We start from the raw sequence: 19,074 nt of genomic DNA, 5'->3' as shown, positions 1-19,074 counted from the left end.
TGCAGACTAATGGCATTTCACAAGCTGCCCCGTCCCACCGGTGCTCAGCAGGGATCCCCACCCCAGTTCCAGGGTCTGCTCCCAAACTGCTCCCCTGAGGTGATACCAGAGCACTCCCAGAGCTTGGCTCAGCCCAGTCTGAGCTGAGCAGGTACGTTGGAGGTGTCTCCTTGCCCAGATGTGCTGCAGATGCTGGGTTTCTGCACTGCAGCAGGGCTGATGTTCTTTGGGGTCCCTGATGGGATGGGGCAGGGGGCCAGCAGCAGGTACCCAAGGCTGCTCTGAGCAGTGCTGGGAGGGAGCAGCCAGAGCAGGCAGAGGTGTGGGTGCTGTGCCTGGGGCTGAGCTGGAGCCAGCCCTCCCTCGGGAGCTCACATGGAGGCTCCACAGGCAGCAGATCAAAAGCACCTCTTGCCCTGCTCCCCATCCCTGGTGTTTTGTTGTTTGCCCTGGTAAAAAGGGCTGAATTAATGCACTTGGTCCTTGATTGATGTTTCACTCCCCCAGCAGCCCACACTGGCTGATGCTGCTCAGTTCAGTAGTGCCAAATTGTAGAAGTGGAGAGCAGCTGTCACTTAGCCAGACGTGAGAGGGCAAAAATAGTAATAAACACCCCAAAAGCCACAGGCTGAGCTCTGCAGGAACCAGGTCTGCTTGTACAACACAATAGTCTGTCACTTGAAGAGACTTCTCTGTGACAGGCCCATAAAAGTCTCCTTGGCAGATGAGACCAGACTAATTGCTTTATAAAATCAGATGAATGGAGCATCTAATGCATCTGCTGGAGACAAACCCAATTGCTTTATGGGACACTGTCAGGGGCAAGTACAGGGAGTGTCCCCATTAATGGAATTCCTGCTCATTCCTTCATGATTAATGGGGCTTCAGAGCATAAAGGTTTATATCCTCTATATCATTCCCACGTGCTTGCATTGCATACATCTGCATCCCATCCATGCTGTGTCCTGCAGGCTGTGGGACCTTGGTGGTCTCCAGGATTTCCACTTTGCAGAGACCTGCAGTTGGTGTAGCTGACAGCAACAACGGGGATTTTCAAAGCCTCACTTGGACCATTTCTTGCTGCTCCTACAGCACTGCAGAAGTCAATTCCGTTTCAAGCCCACACTTGGAGCCCAGCTGAACACCACCATCAGTGTGACTCCAGGTGCCCAGACTGTGTGTACTGTTAGGAGATAATTTATGATACCTTACAAAAATGATGGCAGCAAGTTTCAGAGCAGCAGATTTTGTTCCTATTTTTGAGACAGACAATGTTTTTTTGCAGCTACATCCTGCCTCAGGCAGTTTTCCACAGGAATTAAGCAATCAATTAATCAATGGCCTTAACATTTTGCAGCTTCCTGCTCCTTCCACAGCTTATTTTGACCTTTTACTGGTAATACATGCCAAAGATGGCAGAATTCAGAACACAAGGAGTGCCTGGATCATTTCCATGATGGATTTACCACAGTTCCATCAGTGGGGAGTTGCAGTAGGCTGGGTGGCTCTGGGCTGTTTTGGACAGTTTAATTTGCTTCTGAACTGTGATACGCTGCTCCGACCTTTCACATTCAGGTTAATAAACCAAGTCTCTCCTGAAGGCTGGAAAGGAATTGAATTTTAGTTTTTAGCATTACAGTTTTATTTTCACAGTACATTGTCATTCCTGAACTCTTCTTCACAGTTCAGTTATTGAAGTGTTTGTCTCCATTTCCCACCCTGTTCTGGAATTAAACCCACCAGTTGCTCGTGTTGAGGAACAGTGACTGATGCTGACTGTTCCCTCATGGAGATGGCAATGGCTGCACTCCAAATAAAGTTGTTATTGCAGTGCCCCTTTCCTCTTTATTTTCATGTTTCTATGGCAGGATATGAATTTTTCTCCCTTCATTAAATTTGACACACTCTGTGTTTTATTTAACAGAATTACACTAACTTGCCTTCCTTTGCCTTTATAAAAGGCAGGAGAATATAAGTATTAATAGTAATATTCAGGAGAATATAAGTATTTTGCTGTCTTGCACAGCTTGCAGGGCAGGATGTAGGGATACTCATTCTCCAGGAGAACTGTTATGATTAGCAGAAGTAATAAAGACCATGAATATTTAGCAACATGTTCAGGCATTTTAGCTATAAATGGGAACATCTTCACCACTTGACTAATTCTCAGCTTCTTTGTGAAACCAAGCTGTCAAATTGTTTGTTTTGCCTTTGTTTCTCCTGGTCACTGTGAAGGAAGGAGGGATTGAGGGGGAAGGTAGGACGAGGGTCCATTTTCCTGTCTACAGTGTTGAGCATTGCTAACCCATTCTCTGCTCCCCCTCCCTGCACAAAGTGGGGACAGGAGCCTTTCCCCCATTCCATTTCTGTCTGTATTGATGTGTTTGTGTCCACACACACACTCTGCAAGCCCAGCTGCCATTTCTAATGCCTTTCCATGGCACAGGTGCCACGGGGCAGCAGCACAGCCCTGTTGGTGCCCAGGGCAGATCTTTGGCAAGACCCTCTGGACAGGACCAGCATAAAACCATGGAGCAGAGCAGCTCCCAGCCCACCTGCTCTCACTGGAGATGTCCTGGGGCTGGGGCAAGATGGGAGCCCCAGCCTGGGGTCTGACCGTGGAGGTGGCCAGGGCACAGACCTGGGGCATTGTGTGCTCCTTGCATGTGAATATGAACTGTAGGAGGTAGGGAATGATGGACATTGGCTCTGTTGTTATTGTACTTGTTTGGGGTATTTATTTGTAAGCCTGTAGTTCCTTCAGGCCAGCTCTGAGGAGAATGAGGGGGAGTGTGAAGAGGTATTTAAGGGGTTGTAAAAACACTTTATTCTTTTGCTAAAATTCCATCCCTATTGCTGCTGCATTGGAAGGCAAACCAGCCCAGCACCCAGGCTTTGAGCTCCCATTAATTGTCATGGAGAAACAGTCTGGCCAGGCTCAAAAACCTCATTTACCACCAGGGCTCGGGGCAGGAATACAGCAATTTCATTTGGGATGATAATGTATTTTTGAAGGATAATAATAATTATTGGCATCAGGTTGTCCCCAAAGACAGTGGTTTTTTGCCTCCAGCACAGCTCTGGCATTGGAGCTGGATTTGTTTCCCCTTAGAAATGAACATCTGCTGCCAATAAAAAGAATAAGGCCTTTTTTGTTTTGTTTTGTTTCGTGGTGGATGTTGCTCACAGTTTGGTCCTAGATGAGATGGTTTGCTCTCATTAATGTTCCCCCAAGCATCCTGCCCAGTTCCTCCGGGTCTGGTGGCTGTTTTGCCCACCGAGGGTGATGGTGGCACTCCCTGCACAGGCACCCAGCAGCCTGGAGCTGTGCCCCAGTCCTGCACTGTGCAGCTTTTCAGCTGCCTTCTGAAAGCCCCTGTGAGGGAACTGACAGGTTGGGAAGGTGAATGTGGAAGACAGAAGAACAACAGATTTCTGCCTCCTGGCAAACACATCCACTTCAATAATGTGCTGTGAAATGTGTGTTTTCCTTTGCTTGTGATTGCCCTCGTGTCCTGCAGAGACACAATGAGGTAAGAACTGAGTGTGCAGGGGAAGCCTGGGGGAAATACGGAATGAGAGAATCAGAGAAGAAACAGTGCAAACACCACCTGTGGGGAAGGAAAGTGGAGAAGGAAAGGAACCTGGGTATGGAAATTCATGTCTCTCTAATGGATTTCAGTCTTCAATTTTAGCAATGGAATTTTATCTGCCTGTCCCCCAGCCCCTGTGCAGGGGCCAGGGGGCACATGGAGGGCAGGTGTTTAAGGTTTCTTTACTGGTGAGCCTCCTGGTTATGGTTAGGCAAGGAAATGAAGGGTGAAAGCAGGGAAGCTGTTTACCAGACCACTCCAGAGCTGTCAGTCTCATTCCTGCCCTTTTCTCGCTGAATGCTGCAGCTCCCACTCCCCTGAGGACTGTGTGCTTACCCTCTCCTGCACAGAAAAGGGCAGCCATCCTCTCCCTGTAACTACAGAATTTCAATCAGTGTTTTAGCAAAACATTGCTCTTAACCCAGGTCATCTCAGCCCAAAGGAAACCCTGGCAGACTGTGGTGAGATTGGGCACCCTGGGAACACCTGGGCTGCACCGTGAACAGCCCCTGTGCCAGCAGGCTCCAGGCACCACACCCTGCTCAGAAAAGGCTTCTTTGGAAACTGTGGCTGCTGAGTACCTCCACCTCTGCCATGGCTTTGTGTTTGGTGGTGGATGAGTGGTTCTTGGGGGCCCTGACTGCAGAGGCTGTGCTGTCCATAGCTGTGGCACGACAGAGGCAGCCAGGGCACTGCATGGGGATCCTCACGGGCAGGATGAGCTGCAGGCACTCAGGGAGCCTGCCAGAGTTTGGACAAATATCACAGCTTTCATTAGAACAGAAAACACCCTCGATGCTAATAATTGTTTTAAACATACAAGTAGAAGACCATGAATAGGCTTAACGAGCTCTGTAATTACCAAGGTTAAACAGCAGCTGTTCCTCAGTGAAGCTTTGGGAATGGGAATTCCTTGGGCATCGTTGAGGGGTCTCTGCTCCCCCTGACCCCAGGCCATGCAGTGAGCAACACCTGAGACCTGGCCACTCTGGGGAACGTGAAACCCATGGAAAAAGTAAAACTGATGCCCGTGGTGGGAGCAGGCACAGAACCATGGCCACCCCACCCAGCACCACCCGCTGCAGCCCCTCCTGCCCCTTCCCACTCTGGGGCTGAGGCTGATGCCCTCGGCTGCTGCAGCATCTCTGAGCAGCCCTGCCTGCCCTGCCAGACAGGGCCAGCCCCCTCCCAGCCCCTCAGCTTCAGCCCCCACCAGCAGGTGGGCAGGGGGCCCACAGCAATGCTGAGAGAAATCAAAACTCACCAAGCGTCACCGTGTCTGGCTCCAAAATTTATTGAACTACAAACACACATCACTCAAGAGCACCAGGTCTGGAGGAATGTGAGGGACCAACCCCCTGCCACTAACAGAGGGCAGGAGCTTCAGCTTCTGCTTGATTTGAACACAGACAACACCCCAAACCCAACAGAAATAATGCTACAGCAGAATTACAACGGTAATGGCACAGAATTTACAAAAATATAAATAACCTATTCGTAACCTTAAAGAAAAATAACATCTACCATAAAAAACAACACATATTCCCTTGGGTAAACCATGGCTACAGAAATGTAGTGATTTGTTTTTTTTTGAAAAGCACCAGAGTCTGAAGTATTAAATAATCCAACACAGAGGGGGTATCTCCCCCCAACACTTGCAGACTCTTCCAACAAGAGTGCCCAGATCAGTAACACCAAGTTTTCTTCAGTATTGCTATTTCTGTAAAAGCACATTGGAGGGAGAGCTCTCATGAGCCCCCTGTTCAGGAACAGCACCCGAGGGATGTTCACCAATTGTTCACCAGAATAAACACTTTAACAACAGTGAAGTATGTGCCTATTTTAAGTCTATGCTTAAGAGCTTCCCAGAACAGGGCTAGATTTAAACTTATCATACAAATTCCTCTGCAAATCAGACTTCCAGGCAAGACTGGTGTGGAAACCAATCACTTGTGAAAAAATAACCCCACTGCACTGGAGTGCTTCCACTGTTCAGTCCTAGCTCAAGTTTGCACAGATTTCAGAGTTATTTGATTTCTTTCACCTCTCTGTGAGCCATGCCAGCTTGGCACAAATGGCTTCCTGAGGCTGTGACGTGAGATCCAGCACTACAGGAATTTCCCTACCTTACATTCTATGTACTATGTTGAAAATACTATTAAAAAGCAAAAGTCAAGTATCAAGTCCATTGGTTCCCCAGTGAAGCAGTTCCCTGCTCAGGGATCACTGTTCTTCTGATGACTGAGTCACAGCATTTCCCTCTTTTCAAGGCTCTCATGGTTCCCTGAGGGCTCTGGCTGGGCTCGAGGCAGCCTGGCCAAGTGGTTTTAGGGTGGGCTAGAGGCTACCTGTTGAACTTTTGGCCCTTGTAAACACAGCTGGTTTTGTCACCGCAGCTGAAGGAAGGTGCCTGCCAAGAGCACAGTGAGAGTGGGGAGCAGCCTTTGGCTGGGAGCTGGGGGAGCCTCACTGCTGAAAAGCCACGTCCTGCAGGGCTCCTGTGCAGTGTCCAGCCCTGCTGGAGCACCAGCCAGTGAGACTTGCACTGACACCACAGGTGAGGCTCTGAGGGGGAACCCAGAACAGTTCAAACACACAGAAAACCAGTCCTGCCAGCCTGTGCTGGGACAGCACACCCTGTGGCACAGCCAGGGCCTGAGGGGCAGCACCAGTGGGGCAGGGGCTGGGGCATGGCCCATACCCACAGCCAGCACAGCTCACACCCTCTGTGCTGCACCCTCAAGCCAGGGGGTGAGTTTTGAGTACAAGTAATATTGCTCAGACGTCAAACAATTGAAAAATAAGTTTACCTTAAAAGCTATGAAGAAAATGAGGTTGATTTCTTTATAAAAAGTGAGAAAAACCCCTAAACAAATGAACTAAATCCTCACTTCATTTGCTTGGCCCAGAGCCCCACTGTGGCACACTAATGGAGCTGCCCAGCACGTGAAGAGATTTGCAGCACACACCTGTGGCATGTCCCCATCATCCACAGCTCTAATTTAACAGCCCTTCCCACCCATCTCCTGCTCCTCACACTGCCATGTGACAGGAGCTCTGCCATCCTGCCTGGCTGCCACTGCTCTGTGCACTCCAAGTGACCACACGCTGGTGGCACTGGTGACACAGAGCACACAGGACAAGCTGCACAGTCCAGTTCCAACTTCAAAGCCAGGGCCAGCAAGCTGAGCTGCAGGGAGGCTCTTACTCAGAGGCAGTGGGTGAAGTTATTTTCCTTCCCACTGGAAGTGACTATGTCCACAGAGGGATTAAATATTTATTGGATTTTGCGAGGTGATTAAACCCAGCACTCTCCCTGCCACAGAAAAGCCTCAAACAGGAAATCCCTGGCCCCAGGCTGTGTGTGCTATAGCAACACTCCCCAACAGTCCAAGAGTGCAGCAAGAGTCTGACTAATCCTGGCCCCACATGGCTCAAAGTTCAACGCTGTAGGTCTTGGGCAGCAAAGAGCAATAAAACGACCTTGACTGTTGAAGAAACAAGCAGTGAGGGAAAGTGCCAGGTCCAGCTCCAACTGCCCATGCCTTTGTTTATCTGAGCACATCCTGGGTGTGTTCAAGCCCCAACATCTTTAAACAGGGAAAGAAAACAGCAGCAGCTATTGCTCCCTGGGGTGTGGGGGAGATCTGCCTTCCTAGAAGGGCACTGGCTTCTTTGAGGTACCGTGGTCAGATAAAGGAGAATTCTGTGGGGTCTGGGAGGGGGCAGCAGGCAGTGGGGTAACAGTGCCACTTGCTGGTGACCACCACAGCACCGGCTCCTGCTGAGACCCCGGTGACAGGCAGGACAGCAGAGAGCAGCCCCAGCCACACAGTGAGGACAAAGCAAGGTCACCAGCTCAGCCCCAGCGATGCTGTCTGCGAGCCTTGGGATGGCTCCGGTGACACCACATCACAGAACAGCCCGAGTTGGAAGGGACCACAAAGATCACAGAGCACAACTCTGAAGTGAATGGCCCACAGAGGGACTGAGCCCTCAGCCCTGGTGTTACCAGCAGCAGGCTCTGCTGGGAGCTGAGCCACAGCCCCAGCCCTGCTGGCAGCTGCCCTGCCCCTGACCCCCAGCATGCCCAGCCGCCCCCACACTGCTCTGCCCTGCTCAGGAACGTGTCCTGCAGCCCCCACTGCTGTCCAGGGCCACCAGCACAGCCCCGTGGTCACGGCACACCAGGAACAGCCCAGCTGCCTGCAGCCCCCAGGCTCAGGCACAACACTGAAATCAGGGTGACAGCAAGACCATGGCAAGTCATGACAAATCCCCCAGGGTGACATACCAAGCAGAAGGGTGCTCCCCCTTCCCAGTAGCAACTCCCAGGAATGAGAAATCAGGCCATTTTTAGGCAGGAAAAAAAAAGGAAAAATGTTGTTTTAAAAGAGGAGGAGCTTCTGCAGGAGCTCCTGCTGTGGCTGGCACGGGAATGTCACTGCTGCCTGTGACCACAGCCACAGCTTCAGCCCTCAGCTGCCACCTGTGGGGCAGTGTCCCTGCCCCTGACACTCTGTGCCACCACAGGCAGTTTGTGAAGCCTTGGAAGCAATGGGCAGTGAACAGCCACGGGGCTGGGGTGAGCCAGCACCTGCCCATGGCCAACAGCCACAGCCCAACGAGGGCTTACATCAGCTCCTCACGAGAGTCAGCCTGAAACTCGTGCCAGGATGCTACACTGCACCACAAATGGGCACAGGAAGAGGAAGGTGCCAGGGTGGCACAGAGGGACAAAGGCTGGTGGCCCTGGCACATCAGCCACCGTAGGTCCTCTGCCAAGGAAATCGCAGCACAGAGGAAGAGAAGCAACTGAAAAGTAAACTGAGAAAGTGGCAACTGGCACCCAGGAAAAGAGAGCACGGGCCAGAGGAAGGATGGGAAAGCTGGAATGGAAGGGAGGAGATGGCTGGGCTCATAGGAGGGCACTGCCCATTGACAGTGAGCCCAATGGCTGAGGAACCCCATGGCAACAGTGGGGGAGGACAGGGCTCACTGCAGAGCCAGAGCACCGCAGTATGGGCAGCACATCAACCAACAGGGAAGGGTGTCACAACTAGACAAAAAACAGCCTCTGGAGGGGCCTGAGCAAGCCCTCCCCCACAGAGCAGGGAAAAGGCACGGCTGTGCTTTCTGAACCCCTGTGCAGAGACACCCGTCACGTCCATTCCACGACACAAAAACCATCTCCATGTCCTCCTGCCACGCACCCCAGGGAGGTTCTGTGACTGCAGGCCGCTGTTTCAGCAGCGCATGGAGCTTCCCCTGTCCCTGGGCGTGCCCTAGCGCTGGCGGTCGGGCGCGGGGCTGAGCGTGAAGTGGTCGCAGAGCAGGAGGAGGGCGTCGAAGCGCTGGAGCCGCTGCAGCGCCCGCGCCAGCAGAGGGACAGTGACCGCAGCTCCCGCAGAGGTGAAGTGTGCCACCAGCTGCTCAAAGCCCGAAATCCGCCCCAGCAGCTGCGGCATCAGCCCCAGCTCCAGAGCCACGTGGCTGAAGTTCTTCACACCGCTCAAGGAAGGGTCCAACAGGAAGGCCAGAGACTGCACCAAGGAATGGGGCAGCTCTGCTATTGGGAGACCTGGGGACGGCAACACAGCGAGGGTGGGTTAGGACACATCCCAGCCAAACAGGAAAAGGGCAAAGAGAACAGCCAGCCTCCAGCCTCAGGCCCTGCTGAGCAGGTGAAAGGCCACCCTGCCAGGGCAGGGATCTCCTCCAAAATCACTTTTAGAGCTCAGCAACATGGAGCTGGCTCAGTCCTGGGGAAGCTGCTAACTGGTGACAGCTGGGCCACCTGCCCACAGGCCACTTGAGGCAGCATCACAGAAAATATACCCTGTGGACCAGCACCAAAGGCCACAAGTCAGGTGAGTCCCTGGTGGGCTTCTGGAGGAGCTTCCTCCCAAGAGCCTTCCTCTGATATGCCCGTACTTGGAGTACAAAGGTGAGACTGAAAGGCCACTTACCACTGGCCGTGCTGCTGATCTGAGTCACCAGGGTCTGGGCATCATCCACCTGGCAAGACAAAGACCCCAAGGTTGGTGTCAGTCTGCTGAGAACAGCAAAGCCTGGCTCTGCTCCCAGGGCTTGCACAGGGGCTCAGGGAATTCTTCTCCAGCCTTTCCACCCCATATTAACATAACTCAGTCCATATTCCTACCCCTGTGTGGAGCCCAGCCCCTGTGCCCGAGCCTTGGGCAGCTGGCAGCAGCTCTGAGCAGTGCAAGGCAGGAGGAACTCACCGGCTGCTCCCCGGGTGGGATTTCAGCTGTGGGCAGGTGATGAGCCCTCTCCTGCACCCCAGCACTGCTCTCTGCTGGAATCCTCTTCACAGCCCGGCCAGCCGCGTCCTCCAGCCGCTCACCACCCACAAACTCCGCCTGGCTGGAGAACTTCTGGAGGTCCAGCTCAGTGCACTCCACGGGGGCATGGGGCCACTTGTGCTGCATCTCAGAGGCACAGGAGGAGAGGGGGGCCAGGGCCTCCACCGTGCCCTGCCTGGGGGTGGGGGGCGGCAGGACCCCCTCCAGGCAGTCACCATGGCCTGAGGCCCGGATCAGGGGCTGGCTTTCCAGGAGGCTCCTGCCCAGCTGGGCCTTGGAGGCAGTGCTGGCTGCAATGGCTGGGGGCAAGTCCATCTCTGGCTGGAGAGAGGGGAGCTGGAGACCCACGGCCTCCCCATCAGAAATGAACTGCACTGCTTCCACGGGGCCTGGAACCAGAAACCAGCACTCATCAGTGAAGCTCAGCATCCAGCTCCATCCTTCCTGCCTCAGGGCATCTCATCTTGGGACCATGTGAGCTGGAGCCCAGCACCACCCACCCTTCCCCAGGGAAAGAACAAGAGCAGGTACCTTCTGCCTGCCTGTAGCAAGGGCTCAAATTCTTCACACCCAGGCAGCAGGGTCCAGACATCTGCTCCTCACACAGGAACCTGCCGGGTGCTGCTGCAGTTGGGAACGTTGCTCGCTGGCCCGAGAAGTTCTGAGTCCTCAGGAAGACTTTGAGGGTAGAGGAGAAACAGCCTGAGCAAAGGCTTGGCTGGCTTCCCTAGCATGTGCTCAGCCCTGTGGTATGTCTGCCAGCAAGGAGCTGAGAGCCCAGCAGCTCCCTGGCACGCTGCTGGATGCCATCCTGCCCCAACCCTGGCCACCACACCTACAGCCCTCTTCATTCTGCAGCAAAGAGCCACCCAAGCAGAAAAACCTCAGAAGGGAGGATTGCTAGTCCTGACAGTGAAATGGCCTCCTCCTCCTGATGGCCCTAAGAAAAGGAGGGAGGCTCCTCTGTGTCACTGAGCAGGTAAAGCACACACAGAGAGGCCCTGCAGGCATGAGAAGCAGGATGAGGTGTCTATTCTGTGTGAGCTGAGGAACAGCTGGGTCACTGTGCTGTGAATTCAGCAATGCTCTACACAGCAAGAAGGGGCCACGGGCACAGGTGAGTGGCACAGCGGGGAGGAGAGCACCAACTCACCTCTCTGGCACTGGCTTTTCCAGAATCGCTTGCAGTAGATGATGGAAAGTGCCAGAAGCACCAGGACAATGATGACCAGGGCACTGCTGGTCAGTGCAAGAAGGGCTGTGTCCTGTGGTGGCACAGTAGGGACAGCGACCTTCACCAGGTTTGTTCTGGAGCGACCTGCAAACATCCACACAGCATTGGAGCCAAACCCCAAGGCTTGGACCACCCCTTCCCTGCCCATCCCTCATCACAGGCCATGGCTGTGCCTCCCCCAGCAGGGCTGTGGCTCCCTTGTGCCCACGTCCCCTGCCCTGACCCCAGCAGGGTGGGACACCTACACTGTGGCTCGGAGGACGGCGTCTGCTTGGTGCAGGGAATGCACTCCCACTCCAGCTGCCCGCTGATCCGCGCCTTCCTGTAGAACCTGCCGGAACAGAGCACACAGGCCCAGCTCAGCCTGGCCCCCCGGGCTGCCACCACCCTGCTGTGCAGCCAGGGAGCTGTGCCACCCACCCCACAGCACAGGGGGACACCTGTCCTGCACTCCTGCCTGGCTGGCAACAGGGCTCTCATCGCTGGCTGGAGCCACACCACACCTACTTGTTCATGTCTAGCCATTTGTCAAGAAGCAACATCTTTCCAACAGCCCCCACTCCCCGCCCCCATCATGTCTGCTGAAGTGGATTTTAATGGTTAATAGCTCTCTACAGGGCTGGGAACAGCCCAGCTATGGCTCTGTCTGAGAAGAGACTCCTACACTGGAGCCCACTGCTGGCTAGTGGTGTCTGCAGCACAGGCTGTCTGTATGCAGCCATTTCACTTCAGTAACCCCTTAAACCCCCTCTTTGGGGACTACTAACCATAGTGGTCTGCAACACTTCATCTTCCAGGGCTCAGCCACCCTGGTGTCTACAGAACAATGAGAGTCTGGAAGTTTTCTTTCACAGCTCATTTACGTGAGCCTTCAGGTTTCCTTCTCTAGGGACCCACTAGAGGGGTCTGACTTCCATGCCATTAGCAGTGTCCTCACAGGGACACCCCTGTGTCACCAGGCTCCTCTTAGGTGCCGTGTGGGACCCTGTGCCCAGCCCCTCCCTCCTGCCCAGGGCTGGCTGTGCTGTGCTGGCCCCGCTCACCCCGGCAGGCACTCCCCGCAGACAGCGTCGGCCGTGGCTGTGCAGTTGGATTTCTGCAGGCGGTTGATGAGGGCACAGGACAGGCAGGGCTTGCAGCCGTGGTGTCCCCAGCGGTCCTTGAACTTCCTGGGAGGGCAGGCCACGCACTGCGCGTCCCCGCCGCTGCCATCGCCGCAGTCCTGCAAGGGGAGGGGACACAATACTGGGGACATGTGGTGAGGGGCCACCACGGGCTCCAAAGGGTACTGAGTGTCCCTTCTTTGAGGGCAAAAGGCCACTGTTCATGGAGGGTCCTCAGAACCCAGCTGAGAGCAGCCACTGCCAGTGCAGCTCCCAGGAGACACTCGGGGACCGTGCCTGCTGCCAGCTGGGGCCCGCTGGTGTGCTCTGGGTGTTGGAAAGCTCCAGCAGCACCACCAGGTGAACCCTGCTGCCTCCCACCAACCCAAGCCTCCCACCAACCCCAGCCTCCCCCCTCTGAGACCCCCTGGACCCTTTGCAGCAGTGTCCTGCTCTCACACACCCAGGTGCAGCCCAGCCACGCAGTGTGACCTTGCTCGGGGCTACGGACCAGAGGAAATTTAGACTTCCACCAGCAAAAAAAGGAAATCAGGTTGCTCCTTGTGCTGCCTTAAATCCCTCATCACCTCCTGCTTCCATTGTCTCACCCTTCTACCAGGGTAAGTCAAACAAGCCAGCATCCCATCCTGCCAAGTCTCAGCTCTTCCCAACATGCTGGGACCCAAGATCACCTTTCTGAAGGGAGGCTGGCAGATTAACCCAGCTGTGCCACACATGATAATTTCTGCTCCTTGCAGAGAAGTCAATTTACCTTGGAAAGCTCCTGCCCAGGCATGCACTTCCTGCAGGGGACACATTTCTTCTGGTCATCCAGGTACTCACTCTCTTGGCAGGCCATTGTGCTGAAGAGGAGAGGGGAGCTTGGGGACGACAGGAAGAGAAGGCAGAGGGATCAGAGCCAGCCCTAACACATCTGGGATGAGCAGTGTGCCCATGTCTGGGTAGACATCTCCACCTGGCCAGGACAGCAGCCAGCACTGCTGAGCACTGTGGGAGGGACTTGGGCAGGAGGTGACTCCTGGCTCCCTCCACATGGCTCCATCAGTCCCAGGCTGGCCATGGGCTGCCCCATTCTGTTGCTGTCTCACAGCCTCACAATGCAGCAAATGAAATTTCAGTCACAGTATTGAAGTACTGACCACTAACTGCTCAGGTCACCAGGGCATTCTGCCAGACCCAGCCATGGCTCTGGGTACCAGAGACAATCAGGAGAGAGCTTGGCCCCAGCAAAGACTCAGCATAAATAAAAAGCCTGGAGCTGTGCAGTCGCTCAGGCTCTTGCCCCATGCACGTTTCATCTCTGCATGGTGTCACTCACAGCAAACTCAGAGGAGCAGCAGAACAAGCTCCCACCTCCCTCTGGAAAACCCTCCAGAGCCTTCCTGAGGTGCATTAATGGCTCAGCAGAAGGTAACAACAGAACCAGCCCAGGACCAGCATCTCAATCAGAGCAAGCAGTTCAGACTGAAGCTGCAAAACTGAGCAATTTACTTGGAGTTTTGGGGCTGCCTGATTATTTCTGCAGATTCTAGGTGGGTTCTTCCCATGAAAACAGACAGGGAATAAAACCCACTTTCACTAGACCAATCTCCACTTTGCTTTTCCTATTACCTCATGCAGAAAATCAAGAGAGAAACTGTTCAACCTGCCTTGGGACCAAGTTTTCCACACCCATCAGGAATGGTGAACACCTTTTGGAGGACACCAGCCTGAAGAGCCTGGAGAACCAGAGCTGTCCTCTGAGAGGGAAGCTTGGCCAGATGTCTGGCCCCTGCAAGGCTCTTGCAGTAAGAGGGGGGATCATCTACAGAGCCCCCACACCTCCTGCCACAGCTCCTTCCCCTCCCACAGCAGCATTCCTCTGCAGGCTTTTTCTGCCTAATCCCACCACTCCCTTGCCGGTGCCTTTTGGAAAAGGACACTTGGCTGGGCTCCCCCTGCTCTGGAGGGCCGAGATTCATGGGAGATGAGGTCTGCCCAGACGAGCACAGAGCATGAGTCACCCTCCCTCCTGCTCACAGCACGTGGGCTGATCCAGGATCAGCAGCCAAGTCCATGGGGACAGGCCAGCAGGGGCTGAAGGGACTTGGGAGGGGCACGGGCACAGCTTGTAACTAGCATAAAGGCTCCTGACACCACTGAATAAAAGAAGATTTGTCACCATCTCAGAAGGTGGTGATCCCAGTGTCTCTGCCTCAAGCACAGGGTTGGGTGTCAGGGTTCAGCTACAGGTTGAATACAGGAGGGAAAATAAAAAGCAAGGAGCCAGGTCCCAGAGGAATGACACACAGCTCCTCCGGGGGGCTGGCACACTGGGCAGGTGTCACCCAACTGTTCTGGGAGGGCAGCATGCCAGGGGCAAGGAGTTTGGTTCAGGCTTTTGCTCCTAATAACAGCACAAGATGAATGAAACAGAACTGCAGGCAACAGGAAAGGAACCCTGACACCAGAGCAGGGACAGCAAGGGGCTGATTTTTACCTGCTCTCCAAAGTGCTGTAATGCAAGGAAAAAAGCACTGGTGAAAAAAACCCTCAACAAAATAAAAAGCCCCAAACCAGCAGGGTTTTTGGTGAAACTGTCCTGCGAACACAACTTTGCCACTTTTTCTCATATATTTACAGAATTTCCCAGCCTTTCAAAGGGTCTGCAGCTGAGACAATGCCCTCAAAGCCCCCTCCCCACAAGAACCCCGTTTAAAGCAGTTTGCCAAATACAGAAAGTTACACAGGCCAAAGGAATCCTGTGTCAGAGCTGCTCCAAGCACAAGGACCTCTGCCAGGATGATGGAATCACTCAAGATGGAGCAGACAGCCCTACCCAACGTGCCAGCAGGATACTGGGCACAGGGCAGGTCTGCTGCTGCTCAAGTGTGACAATACAGGGAACCAACACTTGGTTGAGTATCAGGCATGAAATTCAAAGCTGGGAGATCTTTGTAATTCTTATTTCAACACCACCAGACCCAAGACATTTGATTTGTACATGGAGGACACATCTAAACCACCTGGTGCTGCTCTGGTATGGCAGCAACCTTGGATCACCTAATGTTTGACTGAAACAACTGGAAAAGCCAAGGAAAAGCCAAAACCAACAACTCCCACCTCTTTGGGAGCCACATGGAGTCTCCCTGACACTTCCAGGGCTGCACATTTTATCTGCCACAGGGGAATATAAAGGTGACACAGTAACAATGAGCATACATGGGGCACAGTATCGATGTACCTAGAGGTCGAGGGGAAGAAGAACCTCCTGCCATCAGTCCCAGATGAGATCTAACTGGAAAACATCTCTAATTTGTTAAAGAACTCTTTTATTGCCTTCAAGAGACATCCTGCCTGAGCAGGAGAGCAGAATGGGCTCCCCACTGCATCAGCCCTTGAGATACCAAAGCCATGAGCTGCTGAATGAGTTTCACTGCGTGAGATGAAATGGTTCCAGCAGAGCCACAGCATGAGCTGCAGTTCATCCACCCTGTGACAGCACTACAGCTCAGCCATTGTCTTTTCTCTGTGAAAGTGTAATTTTCAAAAAAATATTAGGCTGTATTGGAATCCAATCTATTTCTTTTGTGTGCAGCTAAAGGATTATGGGAGGAAAACAAGGGTGAGGAAAACAGTAAGTGAAAAGGTACAAAATGAAAGCCATCAGTGAAACCCTCAGTGCTGCTGATTCTCCCCATCTGCCCAGCAGGGACTGGAGCGGGAGAGCTGGCAGGACAGGAGGAGATGGGGTGGGGGCTGCTTCCCATCTCAGCCACAGACCCTGTGCCCTCCAGCCATGGGGCTCTGCTTGCCTGGGACAGGAGGTGCCCAGACCCACCCTCAGGGGCTCAGGCACCCACCAGCAGTGGCTCTTCCACATCAGCACATGAGCCAGCACACACATTACAGGAGATTTCTACTCTGCTGCAGGACTGACTGGCACAGACAGGCAGCACCATGCCTCAAGATGAGACACTTGGATACACTGGAACCCAAGAACAAAGAGCTGAAATCCTAAATAAGAGCTGCAAGTGAAAAGCAGGGGGAAAAATGCTATCTGGAAAGTATGAGTGCATGCCTCATGGCTGGCCACAGTCAGCTCCAGTCTCCTGCTCAGCCATTCCCTCACTCTGGTCCAGACAGTGTCTCCTCACCTCCCTGTGCCACAAACTGTGCTGGGAGAACCTTTACAGCAGTGGGACTCCTCTGGGAAATGGGTGTCTCACAGAAGAAAAAAAGGTGGAATCTGAGGCTTTCCACGTGGCTTGGAAATCAGCAGGTATCTCAGACTGGAGATTCTACACACACAGCTGCCCACTAAGTGTTTTATCTGGAGTGGCTGGGGACTTGTGTTTGCTTTAAGCGAAAGCACCGTGCGTGGGGTGGGGAGGAAGTGCCCCGGGCTGCTCTCACCCCTCTTAGCGCACAGCAGTAGTCCCCAGGGCACAATGCCCACTTCCCAGTGATTTTTGCCAAGTTAGGGCTGCCCCACCTCGGAAACCCACACGCTGCCTTACCAGGTATCTCAAGTAACACCTCCAAAGCTCCTATCAATTTGCATAAAACTTTGGATTTCCATCTGGTTTTTGCTCCTCATCTAATTCTTAATAACTTTCACTATCTTCCGGCAATAATCAGAAAACCACGGTAGCCGAAAAAGCTCTCTGAGACCATGGAGTCCAACTGTTCCCCCACCAGTAACCCACGTCCCCAAGTGCCACATCCCCGCGTCCACGAAATCTCCCCAAATAGTGACTTCACCCCTGCCTGTGGCAGGGCATGAATTTTTTTGGGGGGAAAAACTTGTTCCTAATATACAACCTAAATAAACCTCCCGACCCCCGCATCTGGCAGCTGCTCCTGTCTGGAAAAGCAGCCGAGGCGAGACGGGACGGCTGCGGGGGCAGCGCGCTGCGCCCACGCGGGTGCCGGCCGTGGGCGCGCCCCAGCCCGGCCCATCCCGGCCCGGCTCAGCCCGGCCCGGCTCAGCCCGGCTCGCCCACTGCCCCCGCAGCCCAGCCAGACCCAGACCCCGCCGGCGCCCCCCGCCGCCCGCTCGGGAAGGCGGCAGCGCGCCGGGATTTGCCCGGGCACGTCCCGGCCAGGGGCTCCGCCGCGGCACGGCCGCCCCGCATCGCCCGCCCGGCACCCCCGGGACCCCGGCGCCGGCTCCGCATCTCCCGCTGCCCGCACCCCTCGGGCCGGTGCCGCCCGGCCCGGTACCGCCGGCGTTCAGCGGGGAGCACGGAACCGGCTACAGCCCACGTGTATCGCTGCCGCTGCGCTGCCGGGAGCGGAACCCGCCGCGGATCCCGCCGGTCCCCCCGACCCCGCAACCGCCTCCGCCCGGCGGCGACACCGGCACCGGGGAGGGTCGGGACCGCCGAGCGGGCGGGCGGGCGGGCGGGCAGGTGCGCGACCCCCCGGGTTACCTGACTCGGTGCTAGCAGCACGGCACGGACCGGACCGGGACTGGCGGGAACAGGAGAGACGGCGCGGAGCCGGACCGGCACCGGCAGCGACTCGGCGGCCCCGCGTGGAGCGGCGCGGGTCGGAGCCCGTCCCGTCCCGGGCACCGGGAGTGCCCCGCGCCCCGCCCCGCAGCTCCATTGGCGGCGGCGCCGCCGGGGCGGGGCCATGGCGGGGAGCGGCGCCGGCGGGGGCGGCCGGGGAGCGGCACCGGCACCGGGGGGCGGCGGGGCCGGAGCTCCGCGCCGAGGGGAGTCCGGGCACAGCAGCGCCGGGGTGTCCCGCTGTCACCGGCCGGGGTGCGACACTAGAGAACCCCCGCGTGTGCGGGACCGTGTTCCCCAAGACCCGAGGCTGTCCGGCGCCTCAGGTGCGGGCTGGAGGCTGAATGAGCCCCGAGCCGGCCGCGGGGGAACACCAGGAAGGAATAAACTCCGGGTTCCGAGTGCCACGCACGGTGTGTGTACCCTGTGAGGGTGGGCAGTGTGTGTTTGGTTTGTGGGGGCAGCGCACACCAGGCACGGCCGGCCCCGGAGCAGAGGGCTTCTCCCAGGATCCGCATTCGCATCTCCCGGGACTTGCCGTGACTCACCCGCGGTCTCAGGGTAGTTCTGGAGAGTCTCAGAGTTATCCCAGGAGTGCCGTGCAATGACCGACTCTACCACGGTGTGAACCAAACTCACCGGTGTGTGGACCTGAACCTCCTTGTGCAGGGGCAGTTCAATTTCCCAGTGACAGCCCTTGGTGCTCTCCATTCAGTGCGCTGTCCCCGAACTGCTGCCCCTCAGTCCTGACCCAGACCCAGGACAGAGCCCTGCTGCCGTCCCAACCTCCGGGAAGGGCAGGATGGGCACTCAGTGCTGCTCGTTTCTGTGCCCTGGGCCGTACTGGTTGCTGTGCCAGGATGAGTACCCGAACAGTATTTGGGTTTAAACCGGTGATTTTGGGGAATGGTCCCCATTTCTCTCTCTTTCCTTTCAAACTTCAGGCGCTGTCTTTCCAAGCAATGCCTTTTTGAGATCTCTCCTCTGCTGCCCACTGTCACTGTGGAGTAGCTTCGATAGAAGCCAGACTGTCAAGTAGGAATAACTGAAAGGATTTAATGAAATTCTCTTGAGCAGTCAACTTCACAAAATTATCATGGTTGGAAAAGGCCTTTTAGAACATCGAGTCCAAAAGTTACCCCAGCACGCACCGTATTCACCACTAAACAATGCCCCCAGGTGCCACCCCACACCTCCAGGGAAGGTGATTCCATCAGTGCCTTGGGCAACCTGTGCCTGGCCACTTTTTAGGGAAGTTTTCCCTCATATCCAACCTGAACCTCCCCTGATGCAGCTTGGGGC

General features: G+C 55.1%; 1 protein-coding gene across 1 annotated transcript; it reads right to left on the bottom strand.

Moving 5' to 3' along the window:
• Nucleotides 1–4,871: 4,871 nt before the first annotated feature.
• EDA2R (ectodysplasin A2 receptor) lies at nt 4,872–17,840 on the bottom strand. Its single transcript, XM_071442252.1, has 9 exons — nt 17,692–17,840; nt 13,029–13,137; nt 12,197–12,375; nt 11,399–11,484; nt 11,073–11,237; nt 10,451–10,597; nt 9,839–10,308; nt 9,563–9,611; nt 4,872–9,174 (listed from the first exon to the last, which is right to left on the bottom strand). The coding sequence occupies exons 2-9, from the start codon at nt 13,113–13,115 to the stop codon at nt 8,879–8,881; spliced, it is 1,479 nt and encodes a 492-aa protein (XP_071298353.1). The 5' UTR covers nt 13,116–13,137; nt 17,692–17,840; the 3' UTR covers nt 4,872–8,878.
• Nucleotides 17,841–19,074: the final 1,234 nt, after the last annotated feature.

Source organism: Agelaius tricolor, unplaced genomic scaffold, assembly GCF_023055355.1.
Source record: "Agelaius tricolor isolate 1412-34295 unplaced genomic scaffold, bAgeTri1.0.p SCAF_17, whole genome shotgun sequence".
In the NCBI taxonomy this organism is placed as follows: Eukaryota; Metazoa; Chordata; class Aves; order Passeriformes; family Icteridae; genus Agelaius; species Agelaius tricolor.
This window is presented reverse-complemented; position numbering and strand designations above follow the sequence as displayed.